The sequence below is a fragment of the Archocentrus centrarchus genome, chromosome 11 (genome assembly GCF_007364275.1).
Source record: "Archocentrus centrarchus isolate MPI-CPG fArcCen1 chromosome 11, fArcCen1, whole genome shotgun sequence".
Taxonomy (NCBI): domain Eukaryota; kingdom Metazoa; phylum Chordata; class Actinopteri; order Cichliformes; family Cichlidae; genus Archocentrus; species Archocentrus centrarchus.
In genome coordinates this window covers 8,715,909-8,738,403 of record NC_044356.1, presented here as the reverse complement: position 1 = coordinate 8,738,403, position 22,495 = coordinate 8,715,909, and the positions used below count along the sequence as shown (strand labels likewise).

Here is a 22,495-nt window from a genome sequence, read left to right as displayed (position 1 = left end):
TCAGGTTTGTAGAGATGGCCAAGACGACCTGTTGAGGTTCAAACCGAGGGGAAGAAAGTTGATTTAAGTGACTTTGAATGTGGCGTGGTTGGAGGTGTCAGACGGGGTGGTGTGAGTATTTCAAAAACTGCTCATCTACCGGGATTTTCACACACAGCAAGAAAATATCCAGTAAGCAGCAGCTCTCTGGGTCAAATGCCTCATTGATGTCAGAGGTCAGAAGAGAATGGCCGGGGGGGTGTACCTAATAAAGTGTCTGGTAAATGCATATAGAAAGCATTTGAATTTTTAAATCCTCAGCTTTTCCCTGATTGTTGTTTTCTTTCTGTTTTGAACCAGTCTGGTAACATGGAGACTTTACTCAGCAACGCCTCGTTCAGCTCCAGTCAAACTCAACAATGTATTTATGGGCCACAACAAATCGTGATCCTCTCACTTGTTGACATCTTCACGTTTCTCATCGGGGAACCGGTGGCAGGCAAACTGCTGTGGATCAGCTTCACAGCCAAGAAGACTTTAGATATCCTCAACTGTAATTTAGCTTTCTTCCACTGTGTGCACTACTTCATGGCCTTCAGTCATTTAATTTGCTTGCTTCTGCTGCCACAGCACCAGGCAAAACTCCTCAATATTTTATACATGTATGCACAAACGGGTGGCTCAGTGAGTTTGGTCTTCATATGCATGGAGAGATACATTGCTGTCATTTATCCCACAAATTACCATCTGCTGAAGAAGTACAGACTCAGAGAGGCCTGTGCTCTCACAGTTTGGCTCCTCACTGCAATTATTGTTTCCATTGGAATTCATCTAACCAATGTCACCCCCCTCACAGGTGGGCTATTAAAAGCCATCCCGCGTTTTGTGTTAGGAGCCACTTTTACAATGATGTTCTACTACAACATCAGCATCTTGAGGGCACTGAAAAAATCTGCACCAGAGAAAGATGAGCTGCATCCTGCCAAGAAGAGAGCCTTCATAACCATCCGGGCTACCACACTCATCAACCTGTCATGTTATATTCCAGCAAATACACTGCAAATAGTGATGTATTTGAAGGACCCTTCATATGAATGTTTAATTTTACCTATATGTATAACCTTGCTGTCTGCTGCAAGTCTTGTGCATCCACTGTTTTATCTGTCCACCCAGGGGAAGTTACGGGTCTGCTCGAAGGGAGAAAAGAAGGTCGGATGATGAATGCATACAATTACATACAGATAGATAGATAGATAGATAGAAAGATAGATAGATAGATAGATAGATAGATAGATAGATAGATAGATAGATAGATAGATAGATAGATAGATAGATAGATAGATAGATAGATAGAAAGATAGAAAGATAGATAGATAGATAGATAGATAGATAGATAGATAGATAGATAGATAGATAGATAGATAGATAGATAGATAGATAGACTATGATGTTACAGAGGTGGCAAGAGAGGTGGAGGTATGCTCTGGTGAGAAGAGGAATGGAAGTAAGGCAGAATGTGTGTGTGAATGAGAGGGAGGCAGGTGTAACAGAGAAGCTGCAAGGAGAAGGAATAGATACCTGGGGTGAACCATCCAAAGTGGAGTGGGTGGAGATGAGTCTCAGGGGTGATTTGTGACAGAAGAGTGAAAGGGAAGGTTTTACAGGATGGTAGCAAAAAGTTGCTGTGATGTACGGGCTGGAGACGGTGGCGCTAACAAAAAGTCAGGAGGCTGAGCTGAAGATGTTCAGCTTTTCATTGGGAGTAAATTAGAGGGACAGCTCAGCTGAAGGGGTTTGGAGACAAAGTTAGAGATGCAAGGATGAGATGGTTTGGACATGCGCAGAGGAGGAAGAGTGGATATACTGAACAAAGGATGCTAATATGGAGCTGCCAAGCAGGAGGAGACGAGGAAGGCCACAGAGGTTTGTGGATGTAGAGAAGGAGGACCTGCAGAGGGTTGGTGTGACAGAGGAGGATGCTGGGATAGGGTGCAGACTCCTGTTCTTAATACTGAGACTTTAAACTATTTACTAACCTGTGTGCTGTTTATTGTTTCTTTTATGCTGTGTTGCACACGGACACATTAAAGACACTCAGAGTTGCTGTTTGTCATATTTGTTCTTTTCTTATCTTTTCTAATTTGGTTATGTGTCACACCCTGACCTGTGCTGACACTCAGCGCTCTGCTATTAGGAAAATCAGGACCTGTCTTGTTGACTTTGCTTGGCTGCCCTGCACTAAACACACGTCTGTATTAAGAAAATAAGGTCTGATTTATCTCAGTGCAGCTGGATGATCAGTCCTACAACCATCTGGCATTTCCAGCACATGAAGGTTTCAGTACTATCTATATTTCATGTAATATTTTGTGCAGTAGTGTAATATTTAATAGAATACATATTGTGCTTCTGCTGTACATTCACATGAAAATGAACACGAGAGAGTGTGTAGAGCTCAATATTAATTAGTGAGAATATCATGTAAATTTAAAGGATGCAATATTTAAGTGTAGGCTGTGAGAATAATGTTGTATTTATATGTTGTGCATTAACAATAAAGATATAATAAAAAAATTGTTGCTTTAATGTCATAATTATATGTTTTAATGTGATATTGTACACAGCAGGATTAAAATTTATTAATAGAAAAAAGCAATAATGTGACTGCAGAATTATTTGTTTATAACAAACCCACACAACTCATGGACAAACTGTAATCACTGCACTCAGTTCAATAATAATTTGAACCTAAAAATTATGAATTTATTAAAAACCACACAAACCGACACGTTCATGGTTGATTAGAATAAAACCGACAGGCTGAAACTTTAACCAGTCCTGCTAACGCTGCAGTGCAGAAAGGCCTCTTTAATAGATTCAGACCCTCTTTAACACCAACAGTGGGTTTTGTGTAGTTTAGTATAGATAGTGATGTTTATTTATTTGAAATGAGAGGGTCAGAAGGTTAAAGCTGTATATATAATATTTTGATGAAACAGAGCAGAACCTAATGTAGAGAGTCAGATGACGGGTGGTCCCCAAACACAGGACGTTTCTTATTTTAGAGACACTTTTTACACTGAGCTGGTGGATTTGCAGTGTTTGTGTTTTAGCACTGCTGCCTCGCAGCTAGAAGGTCTGGGTTCAAATCCGCCTTGGCCGGGCCTCTCTGCGTGGAGTTTGCATGTTCTCCCCGTGTCTGTGTGGGTTTCCTCCCACAGTCCAAAGACATGCACTTTCTGGGGTTAAGTTAACAAAATATACCTGCATTTCTTTTTTCAGCACTGTGCGAATGGCTGCCTCAAAGCATTCAGAGAGAAACGTGCGCGCTTACACTGTATTATGATGGTTAGCAGATAAATCACTCACTCATCAGAGCCGCTGCTTTCTGGTCGCCAATTTGCGCTGCTTTTGTTAACAGGCTGGTTGGAATTGTTGTTGAAATTAGCACACAGATCACACACAGAACTTCCCACTTACACATAATTATGGCTGAGTTGCCCCACTTAGTAAATCTGGTCCAAAATGCATTGTTGTTATTCCCACTTTTAAACATCATCCACTGAGCTCTGCTTATTTTTTTATTCAGTGATATTCTGTTCCTGGGGAGGGCACCAGATGTTCCTCTTTATGTGGGACTGCACAGCATTTTTATTCCTCGCCCTCCCGTCACACATCTTGAGATAATGTCCCACATTTTGACTGATTTTGCAGGACATGCACTTTTCATATGCGTTGAGGGAAGGGTTTTTATTACAGCCTTTCTGATGCCATGGAGAAGATACAAGTCAGCAGAAAGTCACAGGCTGTGCAGCCTTAGATGAATATGATGGAAACTACCACAAAGAAATTGAAGCCACCGTATATTCTGAGAAATAAAGCTTTTGCCTTTGTTGCTAGTTATTTTTCAGTTTCACACAGGGGAGAAATACAGTGTAAAATGACAGAATATGTGTGTCATAACTGAAATAGCTAAAATGATCAGATATGGCCCAAAAAAGGTGTGGCAAGCTAGTACGGATGTGTCCAGACCGAAGCCCAAAAACTGTTACCAAACAGAAGAGCAGCTGAAATAACTTCAGTTCTGAGTACCTCTCAGCACTGCTGACCTGTCCCACAGTGGCAGTGCTGTCCCACTTGAGATCTAACCCCACCCCTGAGTGATAGTACCTTAAAGGATGCCGGGAGATCCCACACAGAGTCAAAGTCAGTGTTTATCTGCTGTGGCAGTTCTGAACCACCGCTGTAGATTTTACACAGATTCACACACGAGTCACACTGATCAGGATCAGTAAATGCATAAATGAACTTATTGGATCACAAAAAAAATGGGAATACATAAATCGATTTTCCTCATCTCACTCACTAAGATGTTAGCAGTTACTAAATCTGCTTCCAGCGTCTTCTTTGCCACTTCTTCATTTAGGGACATTTTGTGTTGCACGGGTCTCCTGAGGAAAAGTAGTTGTACACACTGACAAGAGGAAACATGGTCACAGCTCCCAGCAGAGAGCCCAGCTGCACCACAGCTCCACACCACACGAGTGCGCTGTGGCCTTCATCACGGAGGATCACCCCGATGATCACCTTCACATAGGACAGAGTGAGAATAAGGAGGACCCAGGCCAGCACCTGTGGAACAGAGGGAGGTGAGTGCTGCTGTGTTTACAGGATAAAGAAGTGCAATTTGTGTGAACTGTTTCACGTAACAGAAGCTTAACAGTGAACTCACAATGAGAACACCACCTGAGGTATCATTAACCAGCAGTGGGCATGGACTCAGCACTGCCATGATCATTATATAAACTCCAACTCCAGTGCCAATCACTGTGAGGGCTCCCATGAACAGCAGGGATCTGTGGAATGACACAAATGAAATTACATCATGTTTGGTGTTCAGGGTGTTTTAAGGTTGATATAATGTGGCTCATTACATGCAGCACCAACATGTGCAACTATGCAAGCTGGGGCTACAAGATGCATCATACTATTGACTAAATCAGATCCGATTTGGACCCCAAATTGACAAAAATGAAGTTCTACTTACAGTGTGATATTTATCTGCGGGTCATTCTATCTCAGATCTTCATTCAGGTTAAGTTGATGATACCCAGGAATATCTGCAGGAATGTCTTAAAGACATAAAGGCCTGGATGACCTCTAATTTCCTGCTTCTAAATTCAGATAAAACTGAAGTTCTTGTACTCGGCCCCACAAATCTTAGAAACATGGTGTCTAACCAGATACTTACTCTGGATGGCATTACTTTGGCCTCCAGTAACACTGTGAGAAATCTTGGAGTCATTTTTGACCAGGATATGTCCTTCAATGCACATATTAAACAAATATGTAGGACCGCTTTTTTGCATTTGTGCAATATTTCTAAAATTAGAAACATCCTTTCTCAGAGTGAAATGCTAATTCATGCATTTATTACTTCTAGGCTGGACTATTGTAATTCATTATTATCAGGCTGTCCTAAAAGCTCCCTGAAAAGCCTTCAGCTGATCCAAAATGCTGCAGCTAGAGTACTGACAGGGACTAGAAAGAGAGAGCAGATTTCTCCCATATTGGCTTCTCTTCATTGGCTCCCTGTTAAATCTAGAATAGAATTTAAAATCCTTCTCCTCACATACAAGGTCTTGAATAATCAAGCACCATCTTATCTCAAAGACCTCATAGTCCCATATCACCCCAACAGAGCACTTCGCTCTCAGACTGCTGGCTTACTTGTGGTTCCTAGGATACTTAAGAGTAGAATGGGAGGCAGAGCCTTCAGCTTTCAGGCGCCTCTTCTGTGGAACCAGCTCCCAGCTTGGATTCAGGAGACAGACACCCTCTCTGTTTTTAAGATTAGGCTTAAAACTTTCCTTCATGATGAAGCTTATAGTTAGGGCTGGATCAGGTGACCTGGTTTCTTCCTGTTAAAAGGGAGTTTTTCCCACTGTCGCAAAGTGCTTGCTCATAGGGCATTGTTTTGATTGTTGGGTTTTCTCTGTAATTATTGTAGGGTCTTTACCTTACAATATTGAGGCAACTGTTGTGATTTGGCTCTATATAAATAAAATTAAATTGAATATATGAAGCTAAAATTTCACAGCAGTCATTTAAACCAAATGTCCAAATTTTAAACCATAAAAAATTCTGGCAAATCAGAAATGGTTGAGTATAAAATATTCCAAAATTTTAATGATATGAGGTGGAATGACCCTTTAGTGTGATGAAGAGCTGTCCCTACCACTTTGTAACTGAAGAGTTCACCATTATGCCAGAAACATATTCTTAGGCTGCCTCTTATTGAGACATACACATACAATCAAAGTGTATCTTGAAAGAGGTTTTTAAATAGATTGTATTCACAAGTTTTCTTTATCCATTTACTTTTGCATTAAAATCTATAGAAAATATGAAAGAATGCTGAAAGTCAAACACTATCTTAGCATTTATCATAAGGCCTGTATCATGTCTTGCTGATGGCATACTGACCTGATTGGTAAGAACATGGCGATGAAGCATGCCAGAGGGTTGGACAACGCGGCTAAAGTGGCCGACAAGTGGTAAGCGTTGTTCCCGTATGGCAGGCACGAGTAGGACTGCACCGAGGGAAGAACCGTGTTGCTCAGAGCGTTCACCCAGGTCAGAATCCCAAAAATATAAAACACCTGCATCCAGCTGTATGAGCCAGTGCCAAAGCTGCTTCTGAGCTTCTGGTTTGCTGGACTGTGCAGATCCATCATTGGCTTCTGCTCGACCCACTCCCTGCTTTTCTGAGCTTTCCGTTTCACTCTGGTGGCGTGTCTGCTGTTTGGTTGCTCCCTGGCCACAGATGGATGGTAGTTCAGGAGGAGGAAAGCCCCCAGGCACACCAGCATCATGGCACTGAGGAAGAAGAAAAACACCTCAACGGAGAAGTTTGCAGGCTGATACTGGGCCTGGAGATCGAAGGTCATATTGAGGGTGTGGTTCACAGACTGTGTGCTGTTTATGCAGTGGACGACCCCCACACCCTGGATCAGAGCCACTAGAGCCGGCAGCAGGCCGCTCACACCCTCCCCGATGTAGTAGGTGGTGAGATACTGAGGCTTGAGGCGCATCATGAAGGGAAGGAAGGTGACGGAAGAAGTGCAGTCAACAGTAGCTAGGAAGAAAGTTAAAATGAGGAGAGGCACACTGTGAGAGATTCCTGCTACAACCACAGTCTCCTTCCAGAAGAACCCCAGCAAGAAACTCGCCACTGTACCCAGGCCGATGATCACATATATAACGGCCGCCTCGTTCAGAGCGCCCGGTCGGAAACGATGCATCAGGGTGACAAAGAGAGGCCCAATGTTGGCCATCTGGATGAGGACTGACAGGTAGGAGGGCAGGTACCAACCCTCTGGGATCTGGGGGACAACCAGAGGCAGCTCCACCCACAGGCCGTTGATGGAGACCCAGGAACCCATACCGAACAGGCATGCCAACAGGTGGGTGAGAAGAGACATGTTGGAGGTGGGTTACTCTAGAATGGGACAAACAGGGCATTAAAAGTGGATTTATTTGGTTACAATGGTGAAATCATATTAAACAGTAAAATTTGATGACAGAACATTAGTTGCTGTTTCATTTTCATCTCATCATGTGAATGCTGAATTAATACAATTAGCTCTCAAATCTAATCTGTTTTTTTCCTTGTTGTTTAAAGGATTTCCTGGTCCAGCAGCTAAAGTTATCTTCAGAAATGTAGGAAGGACGTCTGAATGTCCCGGCTGCACGTGGGGGACGTACAAGCTGCTGAGTCCCATTTGCTGCAGCGTGTCTTTGAATTCAGACTCTGCAGGTTCATCATTTTCATTTCCATCAAATGATGTGGCGTCCTTTCAGTCCTTCATAACAACTGTATGAGAGGTGAATTTTTAATAAGCTGAACAACTTTGCAGTCATTTTTTTTCTGACCTTCCTTCTAAAGGAACAAATGCCCCCCACAGCATAACAGAGATGCATTAGCCCCTCACTGTGGGGGTCATTATTTTTTTCCTTTTGTTTGTCACCTAACACAGTGAAAAAGAGGCTTTGCTGTTTTTCATAAAAATTCCGGTTTTAAGGATCATAAATTAAATGCTGTATATCTAACATCTCAAACCACCTGAAGCAAACAAACAGCATCCATTATTCATATAAAGTTGATTATTAGTTATGTGCTAGTGACAAAGACTTGGTTTGAGATTATGGTTACACAGAATTATGGTTGGGATAACACTTGGCATGCACTGGTTACAGTTACAGCAATGCATCCTGAGGAAAAAGCATGTTTTCTTCAAAACATTGGAAATAATTAAACTGAATAAAAACATAAGATCCCAGATCAGATAATGAGTCACCATCACGAAGCATCCCTCCAGCACTTAACCGCTGAGTTAATCTTTACTCCTGTTTTAAGGATCTTGTTTTTTCATCACTGCACAAAAAGCCGTTGTTTCGTTCAGGGTTTCAGTCACTTCTGCAGCATGGAAACTCTTACATATGCACACGAAGCTGTTTCAATAGTCTGGCTTAAATTTGCTTCAGATATGAAACGTACAGGAAAGAAAACATGACCACCTACAGGACTGTAATCTATTACATAACCCGAGAAAACATCTGAGCCATGCATTGTTTATTTAAACAGAAACTTCATGCAGTGGAGACACTGATCAGAGAGAGAATCTGTAACATAATAGTTTGAAACCATTGCTGAAAGACAGTCCTTAAATCAGAATAGGAAGAGTCATCTGTTACATCTCAAAATATCTCCTTTAAGGCTGAATTATGCTCCAAGTCCCTGAATGTTGATTTTTAGCTCCTGAACAGTAAATATTGTAGAGATGTCAAATAATAGTTGCCAAAATAAAATACCCTGAATAAACAGTTTAGTGCATAATAAAAGTAACTGAGCATTAAATCATGTCAACGTTTTTTAAAATCATTTCAGTGTTAAAATCAGAACATGCGTCTCTGCAGATACTTACAGGCAGTTTGGTGGAGAGTTTGGAGAAATCTGCAGACACAAAGAGAAGAAGAAGCCAAAGTCCTGCACAGTAAACGTGTGTGTGTGTGTGTGCGCGCGCGCGCACCACAGGATTAAATCCTCCTTGGGGGCGAGTGGGTGTGTGTGAGCGTGTAACCAACCGTAGCACACTTTGGGTTAACTGAGCATTGTCCTAACTTTGAATACCTTCACTGCCAGGACGTTGTTGATCATCACATGTTGGGATTTCGGTCCACGGCTGCTCCGGTTCCTTCGCCTCGGAGCGGTTACCGAGTCAGACGCGTTCAAGAATCTACAGAATTCCTTAATTCTGCTTAAGGGGATCATGGGAGCAGAGAGGAGTGTTCACACGGTTGAGTTGCAAAAACTACATAAAAAAGATTGTTGAAACTTTATGCAATAAGACAGTGTTTGTTCATTTAGTCATCAGCTGATATTAATATATTTTAAAGCCAGGGTTCCCAAAATTGGGGCCCACAGGTTAAAGGTGACGCGCCTTTAGAATACAGCTAAAGGTTTTTATGCTCTTAATCATTCGCTGACTCCTCAGCAAAAACTTTGAGGACCCCAGCTTTAAAGGAACAGTTTGATATTTAAGGAAACGAGTATTCAGATCCTTGCGGAGAGTTGGATGAGAGGCACAATATCACTTTAATAGATAACACATTTAATACACTGTCAGCAGTTAGTTTGGCTTCGCATAAAAACAGGAAACAGTGGGAAAAAAATGGTAAAACTGCAGCTCGTTATTGTTGTTATTGTTTGTGAGCTTTAAGCTGATGATGACGATTTTGGGCTTGTTTTGAAACCGTTTTTAGTGGTTACTGTCTTTCAGGTGGATGGTTAGATGCTGCAGCTGAACTGAGTATGTGCCAGCACAGGAGAGCTGAGCCAAGGGTAAAGATGCCTCCATGAATTACACAAGACTTGACACTGGATGAAGGTCCAGCCTAGTAGCTGTGAGATCAGGACGGTAAAAGGATAATCCCTGAACCCGCACATCACTGCGCAGCTGCATAGGAGCTAAACGTAGCACGTCCTATAACTGGGACACATGAATTACTGAGTTTGACCAGCTTACTGTTTATGAGGCAAAATTAATGATTAAGACTCAACCTCATAGTCGTGTGTCAATAAAATATATAAATAAATTTGAAATCCTTTTAGTTTTCTTACATAATCTATTAGTTTTACTACTGTGTCAGATATACAATTAATTTTGGAAATTATATTTATATGTAGTTAAACTTCCAGAAGCCGGAAAAGTCACGGCTACCAAACCATCTTCATTCAAACAAAAGAACCAACAGAGATGCATCATCATCATCAATTTTATTCATAACAATGGACGATGTAAAAAGAAAAAAAAAATACAAAAGTTACATGAATTACATAAATAGCAAATTGTTAGATCAATTAAAAAGCAAGTGTTGAACAGTTCATTGGTATTAAAACAAAAAAACATCTAGTATTACCACCAAATCCACACAGCAGATAAACAGGAGTTTAATAAATCAGATGCAGTGTAGCAGCATGGTTAGTAAAATGACGTCAAAAGGCATTAATGCATATCAATGATTTACACCAGTGGGTCCCAAAGTGTGGGCCCCAAAGTGTGGGCCCCCTGGTGGGCCATGAGGGCACTGCAGGGGGACTGAAAAAACATTCAGTTTGAAATTAGTCAGTATGCAGAGTTACATATTTATATAAATGTATTTATTTCTATAAAAAGTGAATTAAAATCGGTAATAGGAGGTAGTTAGTTTGTGATATTCCTCATTACTCTGACCTAAATTTACTGCTCTTGGATTGAAGTTTGTGTCCCAGTGGCAGGTGGGTCACATGTTGGCATTGGTGTTTTGTATATATGATTGGGTGGTATTGGCAATTTATAGCCAACAGCCTGTGCTCTTTATGTTTTTGTTTTTAATCAAATTTTCAAGGAAATCCATCACTTTCTTGGATTTTGTTAAAAGTGAAGACAGGCTTCACAGGCCGGCGCGATTGGACGACCGGGTTGGGGTGGGGGTGGGGTTTATATTCTGGTTTTTAAGTGGGCTGCAGCATTTCTGACTTTGGGAACCACTGACATACACAATCATCACTTCAAAGATGGGGGGAGAAAATCCCTTATTCACCAGAAGAGTTCACAGATTAATAACTGACAGGCACATTAAAAACAAACAATCCATATATTGTTCCCTTGAGATAAATTAGATCATCCCAAATGTCAAGTATATTCAAATGTAAAGGAAACAAATTTGTAAGCCAGCATCTGGGACTTTAAATGCATCTGATTCAATATAAATTATACCAGTTTGATCTGGAGCTTAAAAATCTGAATATGCTTAAAAAACAATCCATGGCTTAATGCAGAAGTGGTATCAACACATCTGAATATAACATTAAACAATAACTGGTTTTCTGTCGTTAGTCATTAATTAGGTTCAGGATCCGTACATGAGGATGAACGAGTTAGTCCAAATAACCTTTCACGTGATGGGAGAAGATCCTCAGCAGCTCCTCTGCTACAGTAAACAACCTCAACCACAAAGCTTCATTATAAAATCGAGCACAAAGCACTTGTGGTTTCACTGCATCATATGCACTTTACATCCCCCATGGCCAACATCCAGCAACACAATGCTCCCATTATCTGGGAATGATTTACTTCCTCAAACTTGGAGGCCCCTGAATCAGGAGACGTCATGTGTGCCACGATCCCCGAGAAAAATTAGCTGCAAGGAAGATCTGGCACGTCTCCCAGGATCCACAAAAACAGAGTTAAAGCAGGCAGGTGGAGTTTCCCGTGAGGAGCCGGAGGTGTGCACGTTTCCAGAAAAACTGAACTCATTTTTTTCACTCCTGCTAACTGCAGTTGTCCACACACTCTTGGCCCCTGGCAAACACATGGTAGAAGTTCACCAGAGGGAACATGACGATAGCTCCGATAAGAGAGCCGGCCTGGATAGAGATGCCGCACCAGAGCAGGGCGGCGTGACCCGCCTCGTGAAGCAACGTCCCAATCACCACCTTCAGATAGGAAAAGAGGCCGGTGAAGGCAATCCAAGAGACGATCTGCAGGGGGCACAAAGAGGAGCTGACATCAGTGAAGGACACCAGAAGACATGAAAAACAGGACGAAGCAGCCCACTATTAATACAGGCCGTTCATAGTGCTGTTATTTTGAGTAAGTGGACCTCGCTCTCAGTCATTATTGTTAAATGTCACAAAGGTTTTCAGTAAATGTTTTAGGGCAAATTTAAAACCAAATGTTTCACAGGACGCATAACAGCAAAAAAATACGAGATTATCACACACAGGAAAAATGTTCAAATGAATTAAAACATGCAGAGATGTCAAAGTTTACAGGTTAAACATGATGTGAGAAAAAACAAGAATTAAAAATAATATCTTGAGGTTTTGGATTCTTAAACAAAGACGACTGATCATCCAGCAGTAAATAATCCAAAGTCACCTCTGACTGAACTTTAGCTCACCAGATCAGTCCTGGGAGGAGACACAAATCCCTTCAGGGTTGCAACAGGAAGGGCAAAAATAAAAAACATGCACATCGAACATGCTGAGCTGCCTGCTGTGACTAAGGGAGCAGCTGTGCCCATTTAGGTATATTCATCCAGTGTTTTTGTACTGTGAATAATATTTTTATTTATTTTTTTTTTTTAAATTTCAAAGCAGGAAAATTAAACAAAAAAAAAAAAATCTCTAAATTAGGCTCAAAACTACGGAAGTGTTTGTGTTGTGTCAGAAACCTTTAAAATATGCAACAAAATAATAATAAAAACAATAATTTTGTGTAACTGCTGTTTCCTTGTGTTTATAAAAAGGTCTGTATGATGTGAGAGAGCAAACCAACACCCACACCGGCGCTCGCTGCAACTTCTAAAGTTTGGTGTGTGTTTTGAAGCAGGGGTGAGCTGCCTCGTATCTGGATCTGTTTCCGCTCGTTTGTTAGCCCACGACAGGACGTAACACTCGGGCCCAGAAATAAATGAAGCCGCTCACCACTAAAGCCACACCAGCAGGGTTCCCCAGGAGCGGTGGGCACGGACTGAGTGCTGCTAATGCCATGAGATAAGCAGCAAATGCACCGCCTGCCAAAGCCAAGAAGCCAAGATGTGCAGAGGACCTGGAAAACAACACGGACATTTTCATAAGAAGTAGTTTAAATATAATAATGAGCTATGGAAGCAACTGAAATCTCACAAATAATAAGCTACAATAAGTCTTTTCTGTGTTCTCACCTGAGGACAACAAACATGGCCAGAAAACACGCCAAGGGATTCGCTATGTTTCCAAGGACCACCGAGAGGTGAAAGGTCACGGTGCCGTAGGGCAGACAGGAGAAGCTCTGCACAGATGGAAGGACTCCATTGGCGAGGGCGTTGGAGACGGTGAGCAGCAGAAGCAGGAAGATGTTTCGTGGCGTCCAAAATGTCTGAGGGGGTGGCTGCTCCTCCACCTGCACCTGCTCCTCAGATACCGGCGCCCCTCCGTTGTACAGTCGGCGCGTCTCTTCTCCATCCTTTGCCGCTGCAGCATTGTCAGATTCCTGCGGCGGGGAATCCTGCTGCGCCTCTGCTGGTCTTTGTGTCAACGCCCAAAAACTCAGAGCGGAGATCGACAGCATCACAAACAAGAACCAGAAGAAGTTCTGGACAGAAAAGTTCTCCTTCAAATGCTCCGGTTCCACCGTGCCGTTCACACTTTTACACTCCAGCTTGCCGACGCCTTGCCCCAACGCCACAATACAAGGGAACAAGGCGCTGAGGCCCTGACCGATGAAGAATGTACGGATATACTGAGGCGGGTAGCGAAACATAAAAGGCAGAAAGGTCACATTGGACGTGCAGCAAACCAAGGATAACACAAACGTAAGGAGCAGGAATGGTACAGATCTCTGCTCTCCTGCTACTGCGACAGTGTGCGACCAGAAGATGGCCAGAAAAATGGAGGTGACCACCGCCAGGATCTGGATGCAGTGGATGGCGAGGCGTTCGTTTAAACGCCTGGGAGCACAGTGGTGTGTGATGGTCACTGCGATTGGTCCCAGGTTCCCAAATGCTATAAGTACTGAGAGGTAAGCAGGCAGGTTCCAGTCTGAAAGGGAAGAAAGAGCAAAGATCCTGATTAGAAGACAATATTTTCACAATTTCATACCATAAATGTGAGCATTTCGCTTCTTTTTAATCGACATTTCTGTGTTCTCTATTTGTAAGGCCACTACATTGTTCTGCTGATCTTAACGTGCAATTGTTTTCAGATTTTATGCGTATATTTTATGATTTAATGTTGACTATCTGTGTGTATTGTCTGCATCCTGACTCATTTGTGTTAGACTGATCCTGCCGCCTGCTGCCTGAGTGCAAAAGAAGTTTAATATTGTGAGTTTACTGCCCTCATCAGGCAGTAAACTCAATTATGTCAATAAACTTACACTCTCTCCAAAATGAGTGGCATTCACTGTGTTTATTTACCTTTTTAATTTTTGTTATGGGCTATTATGCATCTGGCTTTGGTTAATCATAAAGACATTAAATGCATATAAACAAATAACATCTGTCCAGTCAAAAATGTTAGTAGGCTGCACCTGAACCAACAGAAACATACTTCTATGGATGATGTGTCATAGTTAATATTCAACTTTATTGGTGGAAATTTGCAAAAAAAAAAAATCACAATATGTGGACCCCAAATGACGTGACGCAAACATGAGACCCCAGAATTAATATTTAAAGAGATAACCCTGCAGCATTTTAATGCGTACAGCAGGAGGAGGAGAGTTACAATAACCTAACAGTCTATGGCAATAAACTATATTGTACACAATGACGTCAGTTTTAGTAGTTTAGTAACCTTAAACTACAAATTAATAATAGCTCCGGAATAATAAGAGCCATATTTCCCTTAAAATACTCAAAAATACAACTACATCTGAACTGTACACCAGTACGCGTACTTGATTGTAAATATTAAATACACGAAGAAACTGTAATACATGAGAAACTACACCTACATGCCACCAACTGCTTTATTCTGCGCGTACAATAATCAATATCGAATGCAAAGACTGAATGTAATAGTAAGGTGGCGCTAGCTGATATTATCACCATTTCCAGAGCTTGCACAATTAGGCCAACTGATCTACATGATGTAGCAATACCGTGACAAAGGTTTGGGTTTATTGGGGTAAAGGTCAAACACGGGAAGCGTGGCGTTGTTTTTGGCGGTTCCTACACTTACCTTCGGGCAGCGCGCCGACCAACACCGGGATCTCGACCCACAGGCTGTTGACAGAAATCCAGGAGCCCATGGCGAACAGAGCCATGAGGCCGTGGCTCACCGCGGCACTGCTCCACCAGCCACCGGACATGATCGCGCTTAGTCCGGCTAAGACAAGAGGAACCAGTTTGCCTAAGCTCGTGTAAACCGCTCCGATGTTCCCCCAGCACGCGTCCCTGTCGGGGACTCTGGAGGACGGAAGATCCTTCTCAAGTTCCCGCCCCCTTCGGCTGCCTTCGCGTCCCTCGGAACTTTGTAAATCAGTTAAATAAAATTTAATTGGGGCGTTTACGTGTTTGAGATTTGCACTTATTTAAGAAAAGCACACATTAGATACAAGTTTATTTAAAAAGTTATGTCGTGAATTGTAAAAGCGGTTTTGCACCTTTAAATCAGGTTTAATTACGATACTGCGGTCTTCCTCACTGTATCCCACTATTCCCTACACCATAACACGTTTCCACTATGCTGACCTTACTTTTATGACACAAACCAGCTCCTGATTGTAAAGTTTAAAATCTGGAGATAAACTCAGTTGCAGTGTTTTCATACTCAAGAACCAATATCCCGCATTCCCAAAACAGTGAAGGCACCATCATTTATTTATGGATTTTCAGTCCAGCTGGCAACTCAAAAACAGCTTATTGTAAACAGCCATCCCTTTAAAAAAAAATTCAACAGGTACACAACTACACAAAGCAACTGTTTGTACCTCTTCTTTTTTTTTTGTTTGTTTGTGGCTTAAATTCCTGCATCTGTCTGCTGCTACTTTAATAGCTAATTAGGTTAGTTACCGCCCAACAGTGGGCTTGGCTGCTCTCCTTTGGCATTTCAATAATAACAATAATAATAAAAAAGATGCTAATACTGTGACTTTTGACACAGTGATCCCTCTGTCCCCTCCCAGGGGGCTCAAGAGTTTATAATCATGAACTCACTCACACTGTTGATTAACTCCCTCACACTGAGGCTTGTGATACAACCACAAATGCCCTTCAACTCTGACAAACACAAGGTCATTGAACAGCTGATAAGGACAACAGCCACACATTTTCTAGTTTATCGTGCTGGTTGATAAGGTAAATAAAAACAAGATATAAACAACAAGGCGATTTAATGTGACAGTGGTTCATTTTATATCTCTTACATGAGCAAACTGATGTCGACATTATCACAAAAAAATATCACTTATAAAAATATCCAGTCTTTTCAACTAATGGCATGTACAAAATTATACATAATGTGTTAACTGTGTGGAAAGGCTGAGGCCACTGTGTGTATTTCTGCTTAGCTTGTAGTCACACGAGGAAGTCACATGATCCATCCCGCGACCTGTTCTCCTACATATCATGGCTCTCACGTGCTGCTGCTCTCACTCTGACTGGTCGCAGCTTCCGTTGCGTTCGGCATCACCGGCTTCATTTTTGTCCTTTTGGGCGCCAGAACGATAGAGTAGCCAGGCTTTACTCGAGGGAGTGCGAGCTTCAGCTTCAGCGCCATTTGTGTGCTGTTGTGGAAAACCATATCCAGGTGCGGGTCCATGTTGTCGAGGATCATTTTCTGGTACACTATCTCGCACCGCAGCGCCTCCCGTTTCTCAGCTCGGGATTTTCCATCGAAACGCAGCATCATTTTATCGACATCCTGCTGAGTTTTGCACGGCCCGCCGTTTCTGTTTACTTGAGCTATTATGTAAGCCCTGTCCATGTTCTCCTCGATCTCCTCGTACACCTTTATTGCCTTTTCTATTTTACTACCATAACCTTTTCTCATCTGCGGACTGTGTGCTTCTTTTTGGGTGCTCTTTTTAGCTTGCAAAATGGAAGAGTCAGAGTCATCAGAGCTGTCATCAGATGAACCAGACGGGTTTTCGTCCTCCTGGGAGCTGTCTGATGACAAGTTCACATCTAAGGAGGACTTCGATGACTTGTCAGGTCTTTTCTTTTTGTAGGGGTACGTGTGGGCAAAGGGGTACTCCGCCATCAAGATGGAGAACGTGCAACTTACCAACTGCAAGCTCAAATTTGCGGAAGGGACTTGGGAAAATTTTCCTCCCGGCAGAAAGTCCTTCAGGTGTTCCTCAGTGACCGCAGCAATCACCTTTATCGTCCTCTTCAAGCAAGCTCTGATCAGGTCTCGATTGGTGTGCCACTGACCACAGTAGTGAAACACACCGTCAAAGGTTTTCTCTTGCAGTGGGTACTGCAGAAAAACATCCGTGGCCTCCTCCGGTTCCAGCAGGGTTGAAGGATCTTTGGACCAATCGAGAAATTTTTGGTAGAGAAAGAGTAGGTACTGACTGTAGAGCGCGTACTCTCCTCCACTCTTCAGAAGCTGCCAGTAAGGACCGAGGATTTTGCAGTACACAATTGCCAGAACGCACATGAGGCTCTGAATCACAGGATCGTTTGCATCTGCGGCAACGCTGTCCAGAATAATGTTTGGGCATTTGTCGTTGTTCAGTGAGAGCAAATCGGAGAAGAAGAGGGCGGTCTCTTTGTGATGGTGAATAAGACCCGCTGCAGCTTCAAAATACGTGTTGAATCTGTTTGACTGGTCTACTGTGAGTCTGGAGGGGTTATTCTTTTCCTCACAGAAAGCCACCCAGTACTTCCTGTAGTTTTTCTTCTCGGGGGTGCGAGGGCTCAGGATATCACAAGCCATGTGAATGTAGCGTGAGGTGGCGCTTTCTGGAAAATTCACAAAGTTCTTGAATTTAGGGAGCTTATCGCGGCCTAGTTTCTCTCCCGCTGACAGAACGATCTCCTTTTCAAAGTTCACAATGTGCTCCTCAACTGCGTCATGCACGTCAACGAGGAAATTTGCGTTGTAGTTTAGAAACGTGACAGGAGAGGCTAGTGAAATGTCTTCACGCAGCGCCTCGAGCTTCTTCTCAAACATCGCCATAGCTGGATTGTCTTTGAATGTCAGAGCGTACTGGTTTTTGAGAAGATCCAGGGAAACCTGTTTGCACGCTGCGGTTTTCCCACCATATACTTTAGACAGCTTATGGACAGTCAGCATTGCGATGTCAAGCACAGTCATAGACTCTCCTGCGTTAGCTGAGGTTTCTTCTCCACTGTCGGAAACATCCAAATCCTCGTTATGTCTTTGCACAGCAGCATGATTGCGTTGTGCTCTGAAATCATCTCTATTCATCTTGGGCCCCTCACTTTGCATGATTTCAAAGCTCTTATATTCCTCTTTGATTGTAACTCTTTCATAATCTATGGTGTCATCTCTTCTCATGCGTTTCCTCACAATTAGTTTTGGTTCTTTTATCTGAACCAGTTCAAACGGACTTTGAAGAATACTTTCAACTGCAGCGTTCCTCCTGTTGCTTCTCGTTTCTGAATTGCGGCAAAAAGTCTTCAACTTTTTAATCTTGGCCTTGAGGACTTGATATGCCTTTTGAATATTTCCATTCTTACAGTACTCGGGGTTGAAGTTCATAAGCCAATTTACTAAAACGATTGGGGAAATTTTCTCCCTGTTCACAAAGTTGCTCAACTCAAGAATCAAACCGTTTGTGACTTCAATCGATTTTGCCCGATCTGAAAAATCCCTCATTTCCAAAAGATCTTGTCGCTCGACTCCAATGCTATCGCATATTGGACCGACAAAGTTAAAGTTGACGTCCGATTCCAGGAAGGTTAGCCTCGCATCACTTCCCAGACTCAGTGTTGTGGCGATGCCTCTTTCAATCAAACGACGAAAGTCTGCTGACTGATGTGCGGGGAAGATCCTCTTGAGCCAATCTAAAATGGCTATCCACGGAAAATTATTGTCCTCTCTCAGAAGTCCGACTTGGATCATAAGCCTGTTCTTACAGGAGCCCTTTTCGAGCTCTAATCCTTCTCCTGACTGAGGACCAATGAAGTCTGCAACAAGCTTCCAATAGTACTCATCTCCTGAAAAATAAAAATGTAAGTAAGATTCTTTACAAAGCAGGAAGGCTTTTTAATGAACTGGTATACAGCACATTCACTATGTGGAGAATTACCTCCCAAAGTGACTTAAATAAAAACTTCACTACTCAGTTTTTTACTTCAACTGCATCCAGACTTACTCAGATTTTCTTCAGTCACAGCTGATTTCCCACAAAGAGAAAAGTCTTGACCTTCCTCCATTTTACGCTGTTTTAAAAAGGAGACACAGATGATATTCTTCGGTCATCAGCGTTCAGAAGCACAAAACTGTCATGATAAAACTGGACAGATAATGCACAACAAATCGCCATGATGAAGACCTCACAGACTAAATTATAATTAATAAATATTTCAGCAGTAAACCAGAGATTGTGTGAGATCCTTTCGACTGCTTTTATGACAATGACTGGGTCTTAAAATTTATTTGAACTAACTACTGCTATTTTTATTTTCCTTCTTCCATAAAGAATAATAAGTGTTTACATAAAGTGTTTAATACATCACAGTGAGAAAGAGGTGCATTATGGCACAAACAAGAAGCAGTAAACATTTCCTTTTTATTTCATCAAATCCTTCCCACCTAACAGTTTACAATTTCTGAGGGGCCATTTTAAAATTTCACTACCTAGAATACTGCTTGAGCTAAGTCTTTCAAATATTTGGGGTACATATCTGTTACTATTGCTCAACACCCCTACCTTTGAGAAAACTAACAACAGAAGGAACCTGAAAAAAAATCTTATTAAGAAGTGAATCCTTCGCCTGAATTTTTTTTTTTCAGGCAAATCTCAGACGGTCAGGTGGAAAGGTTTTTATTTTTTAATCCGATGAACTGAGAAGAAATTATCCTATAAATCACTCAGTGAAACAGAACAGGAACAGTATATCAGTGTCGTCCTGGCGAGCACGCTTCTGCACTCACAAAAAAAAAGTCTGCTCTTGGCTTTAAGCATCAACACAGAAACAATATCGAAGCTCTGAATTCCCTAAAAACGAAAACAAGTTGTTTATATTTTGCTCTTATTGTAATTAACTTTCATGTTGCTAAACTGTATCTGGCGCTGCTGATGCTGTCTACTCTCATCAACTTCCATGTGGTGGATCTTTGGCGAGCCCTTTAACAGTTAATCCTTCAGGTGGACTTCTACCAAGACTTTGTAATAACAGTAAACAATTTTGGCACAATAAAAATTTATATTTTCACACAGAGGAATTCAAAATACGTTCCTTTTCACTTGTAAGAGTTATAGATATCAGCAATAGCATTTTCAATGTGTCGTATTTTAACATCTACACCCAGATCACATATTAACATACAGCACTGTGCATAAATCTTGAGCCACCCCTCATTTCTTTATATTTTGTTTCCAAGTAGCCAGATTTTCTTATATTTTTTAAAGCGATCTTGAGCAATAGTGCTCCAGGTTTTTCTCTGAACACTGGCTGCTTTTTCACTCATTTTCAGTCCTTGCACCTGAACATTTTCAAAGCAACTGAGCTATGACTCATTCAAGCATAAACAGGCACCTAACTCAAGGGATGATCCAGTATTGTGTCTACACAGAACAGACAAGTTGTCACAAAAACACATGATTTGTTCTCATTTCCTTAGTGGAATCTGTGAAAAATGCCATAGGCATAGCATTGTTGCACCAACAAGGTGATTCCTAAAGAGCTATTAGCCAAAAACCTATACACCTAAGCATGGTGTGCAGTGTGTCCTTAGAAATATCTGAGGAAACTGGACAAGTGAAGTACAAAAGAAGGAAACTGACAGAACTATGAATGCATTAAAGTACTGTCAGATTTTGATCCAGCATGCAATACAATCTGGAAAATCTCTGGCTTCAACATGATTACCCAACACACTGCCAATGCAGTCGAAGCATGGCTGGACAGAAAAAACACAGCATGGAAGACAGTCATAGACTGACGTCCACAGAACCCGCACCGCAATATTATTGAAGTAGTGTGGGATCCTCTTAGCAGAGAGTTTGTGAACTTGTACTACATCAGCTATTTTAACTTTTGTGTGTATGTTTGCATATTTCAATGAATTGCTGCATCCATTTCCCACTTTCCTAGCAAAATATAAAGAAATGAATGGCTCTAGATTTTTGCACAGTACTGTTTGCATCACTTTCACTACAATGACATTTGACTTGTGAAATTCCCTTTTTTCGATCTAAAATTTAATTCTGACTCACTGAAAAATGAACCACACATATGTTAAACATATTGTACTAGTACAAATCTCATGAATTACAGTATCATTATTAATATCTGAAATAATATTTTTATTAGTTCAAATTCCAAAATAATATGTTTATAGTTTAGTTCTCACTTATTAAGATATATAAACTTCTACTTATATTTACCATGACATTTACAAATCTATAATAAAGATGTTGCTAGTAAAAAGTGAGGTGATGATAATCATCATTTAACTGATTAAAACTGTATTAAGTTATTTTAAATCCTTGAATAGCTGTGCTAAAGTTAAACACTGACTGATTTATTATTTATATCATTAACATTTTGACTAATGAGAAAATATATGTAGGTACCTGTAATTATAGCTGTTACTTGTTAAAATAAACTTTTCTAAATGTTAATCTGGAATTATAACTAGCCAAAATAAATAAACTTTTCTGAAAAAAAAAATGTAAGTACATCACAGACTAATTTAACTTATGAGAGTTAATCCTTATTAGACACTATGTGTGTTTGACTATCAGTCAGCATGCAAGAATATGTCTTAAAAGTTATAAATACAATGAACTCTCTGATTATTGATGTGATTTAATGGTTTTATAAACAGGTTTTCCGGAATAAAAGGATCTAAACTTTATCTGTAAGTATGCTGCACCACATCTTAATGCTAATGCTAATGCTAGCTTTCTGACCATCATGCTACTGTTAGCACCCATTTTTCCAGCATAAATTAAGCATGCAAAAGTGCAATAATCCGTGATCGATACCTGAGCAGAAAAGCTGTGCTGGGTGCTGTAGCGTTTCCAAATAATTAGAAATGTACACGCAGAAAAATTATCGTTTACTAGCACAATGTCTTGCCCAGAAACAACAACACCAAAAGCCGGGGACGCGCTCCCTCTCACTACACACAGATAAGAGGTGGAGACAGAGGGCTGCAGCGATTGGATGGTTTTTACCGCAGGCGGCATTTGTCGAGGTCTCAACCAATCACTGCCGCGAAACGTCTATAAACCCCCTACAAGAGAATCTGAGAAAGATTATTCTACTTTAACTCTATTAT

The 22,495-nt window shown here is 41.4% G+C and overlaps 3 protein-coding genes across 3 annotated transcripts; all 3 read right to left on the bottom strand.

Annotated features, from left to right (window-relative positions):
- Positions 1–3,873: 3,873 nt before the first annotated feature.
- slc52a3-2a (solute carrier family 52 member 3-2a) lies at positions 3,874–9,075 on the bottom strand. The gene is made up of 4 exons (XM_030741498.1): positions 8,967–9,075; positions 6,466–7,480; positions 4,712–4,835; positions 3,874–4,611 (listed from the first exon to the last, which is right to left on the bottom strand). Exons 2-4 carry the CDS (start codon positions 7,461–7,463, stop codon positions 4,402–4,404), a joined length of 1,332 nt encoding a protein of 443 aa, XP_030597358.1. The 5' UTR covers positions 7,464–7,480; positions 8,967–9,075; the 3' UTR covers positions 3,874–4,401.
- A 1,237-nt stretch (positions 9,076–10,312) lies between these two features.
- Positions 10,313–15,570, bottom strand: slc52a2 (solute carrier family 52 member 2). The gene is made up of 4 exons (XM_030741042.1): positions 15,251–15,570; positions 13,252–14,107; positions 13,013–13,136; positions 10,313–12,064 (listed from the first exon to the last, which is right to left on the bottom strand). Exons 1-4 carry the CDS (start codon positions 15,378–15,380, stop codon positions 11,855–11,857), a joined length of 1,320 nt encoding a protein of 439 aa, XP_030596902.1. The 5' UTR covers positions 15,381–15,570; the 3' UTR covers positions 10,313–11,854.
- Positions 15,571–16,388: 818 nt separating this feature from the next.
- On the bottom strand, positions 16,389–22,328 carry LOC115788386 (uncharacterized). Its single transcript, XM_030741386.1, has 3 exons — positions 22,200–22,328; positions 19,359–19,425; positions 16,389–19,200 (listed from the first exon to the last, which is right to left on the bottom strand). The coding sequence occupies exons 2-3, from the start codon at positions 19,417–19,419 to the stop codon at positions 16,646–16,648; spliced, it is 2,616 nt and encodes an 871-aa protein (XP_030597246.1). The 5' UTR covers positions 19,420–19,425; positions 22,200–22,328; the 3' UTR covers positions 16,389–16,645.
- Between the last annotated feature and the right edge of the window lie 167 nt (positions 22,329–22,495).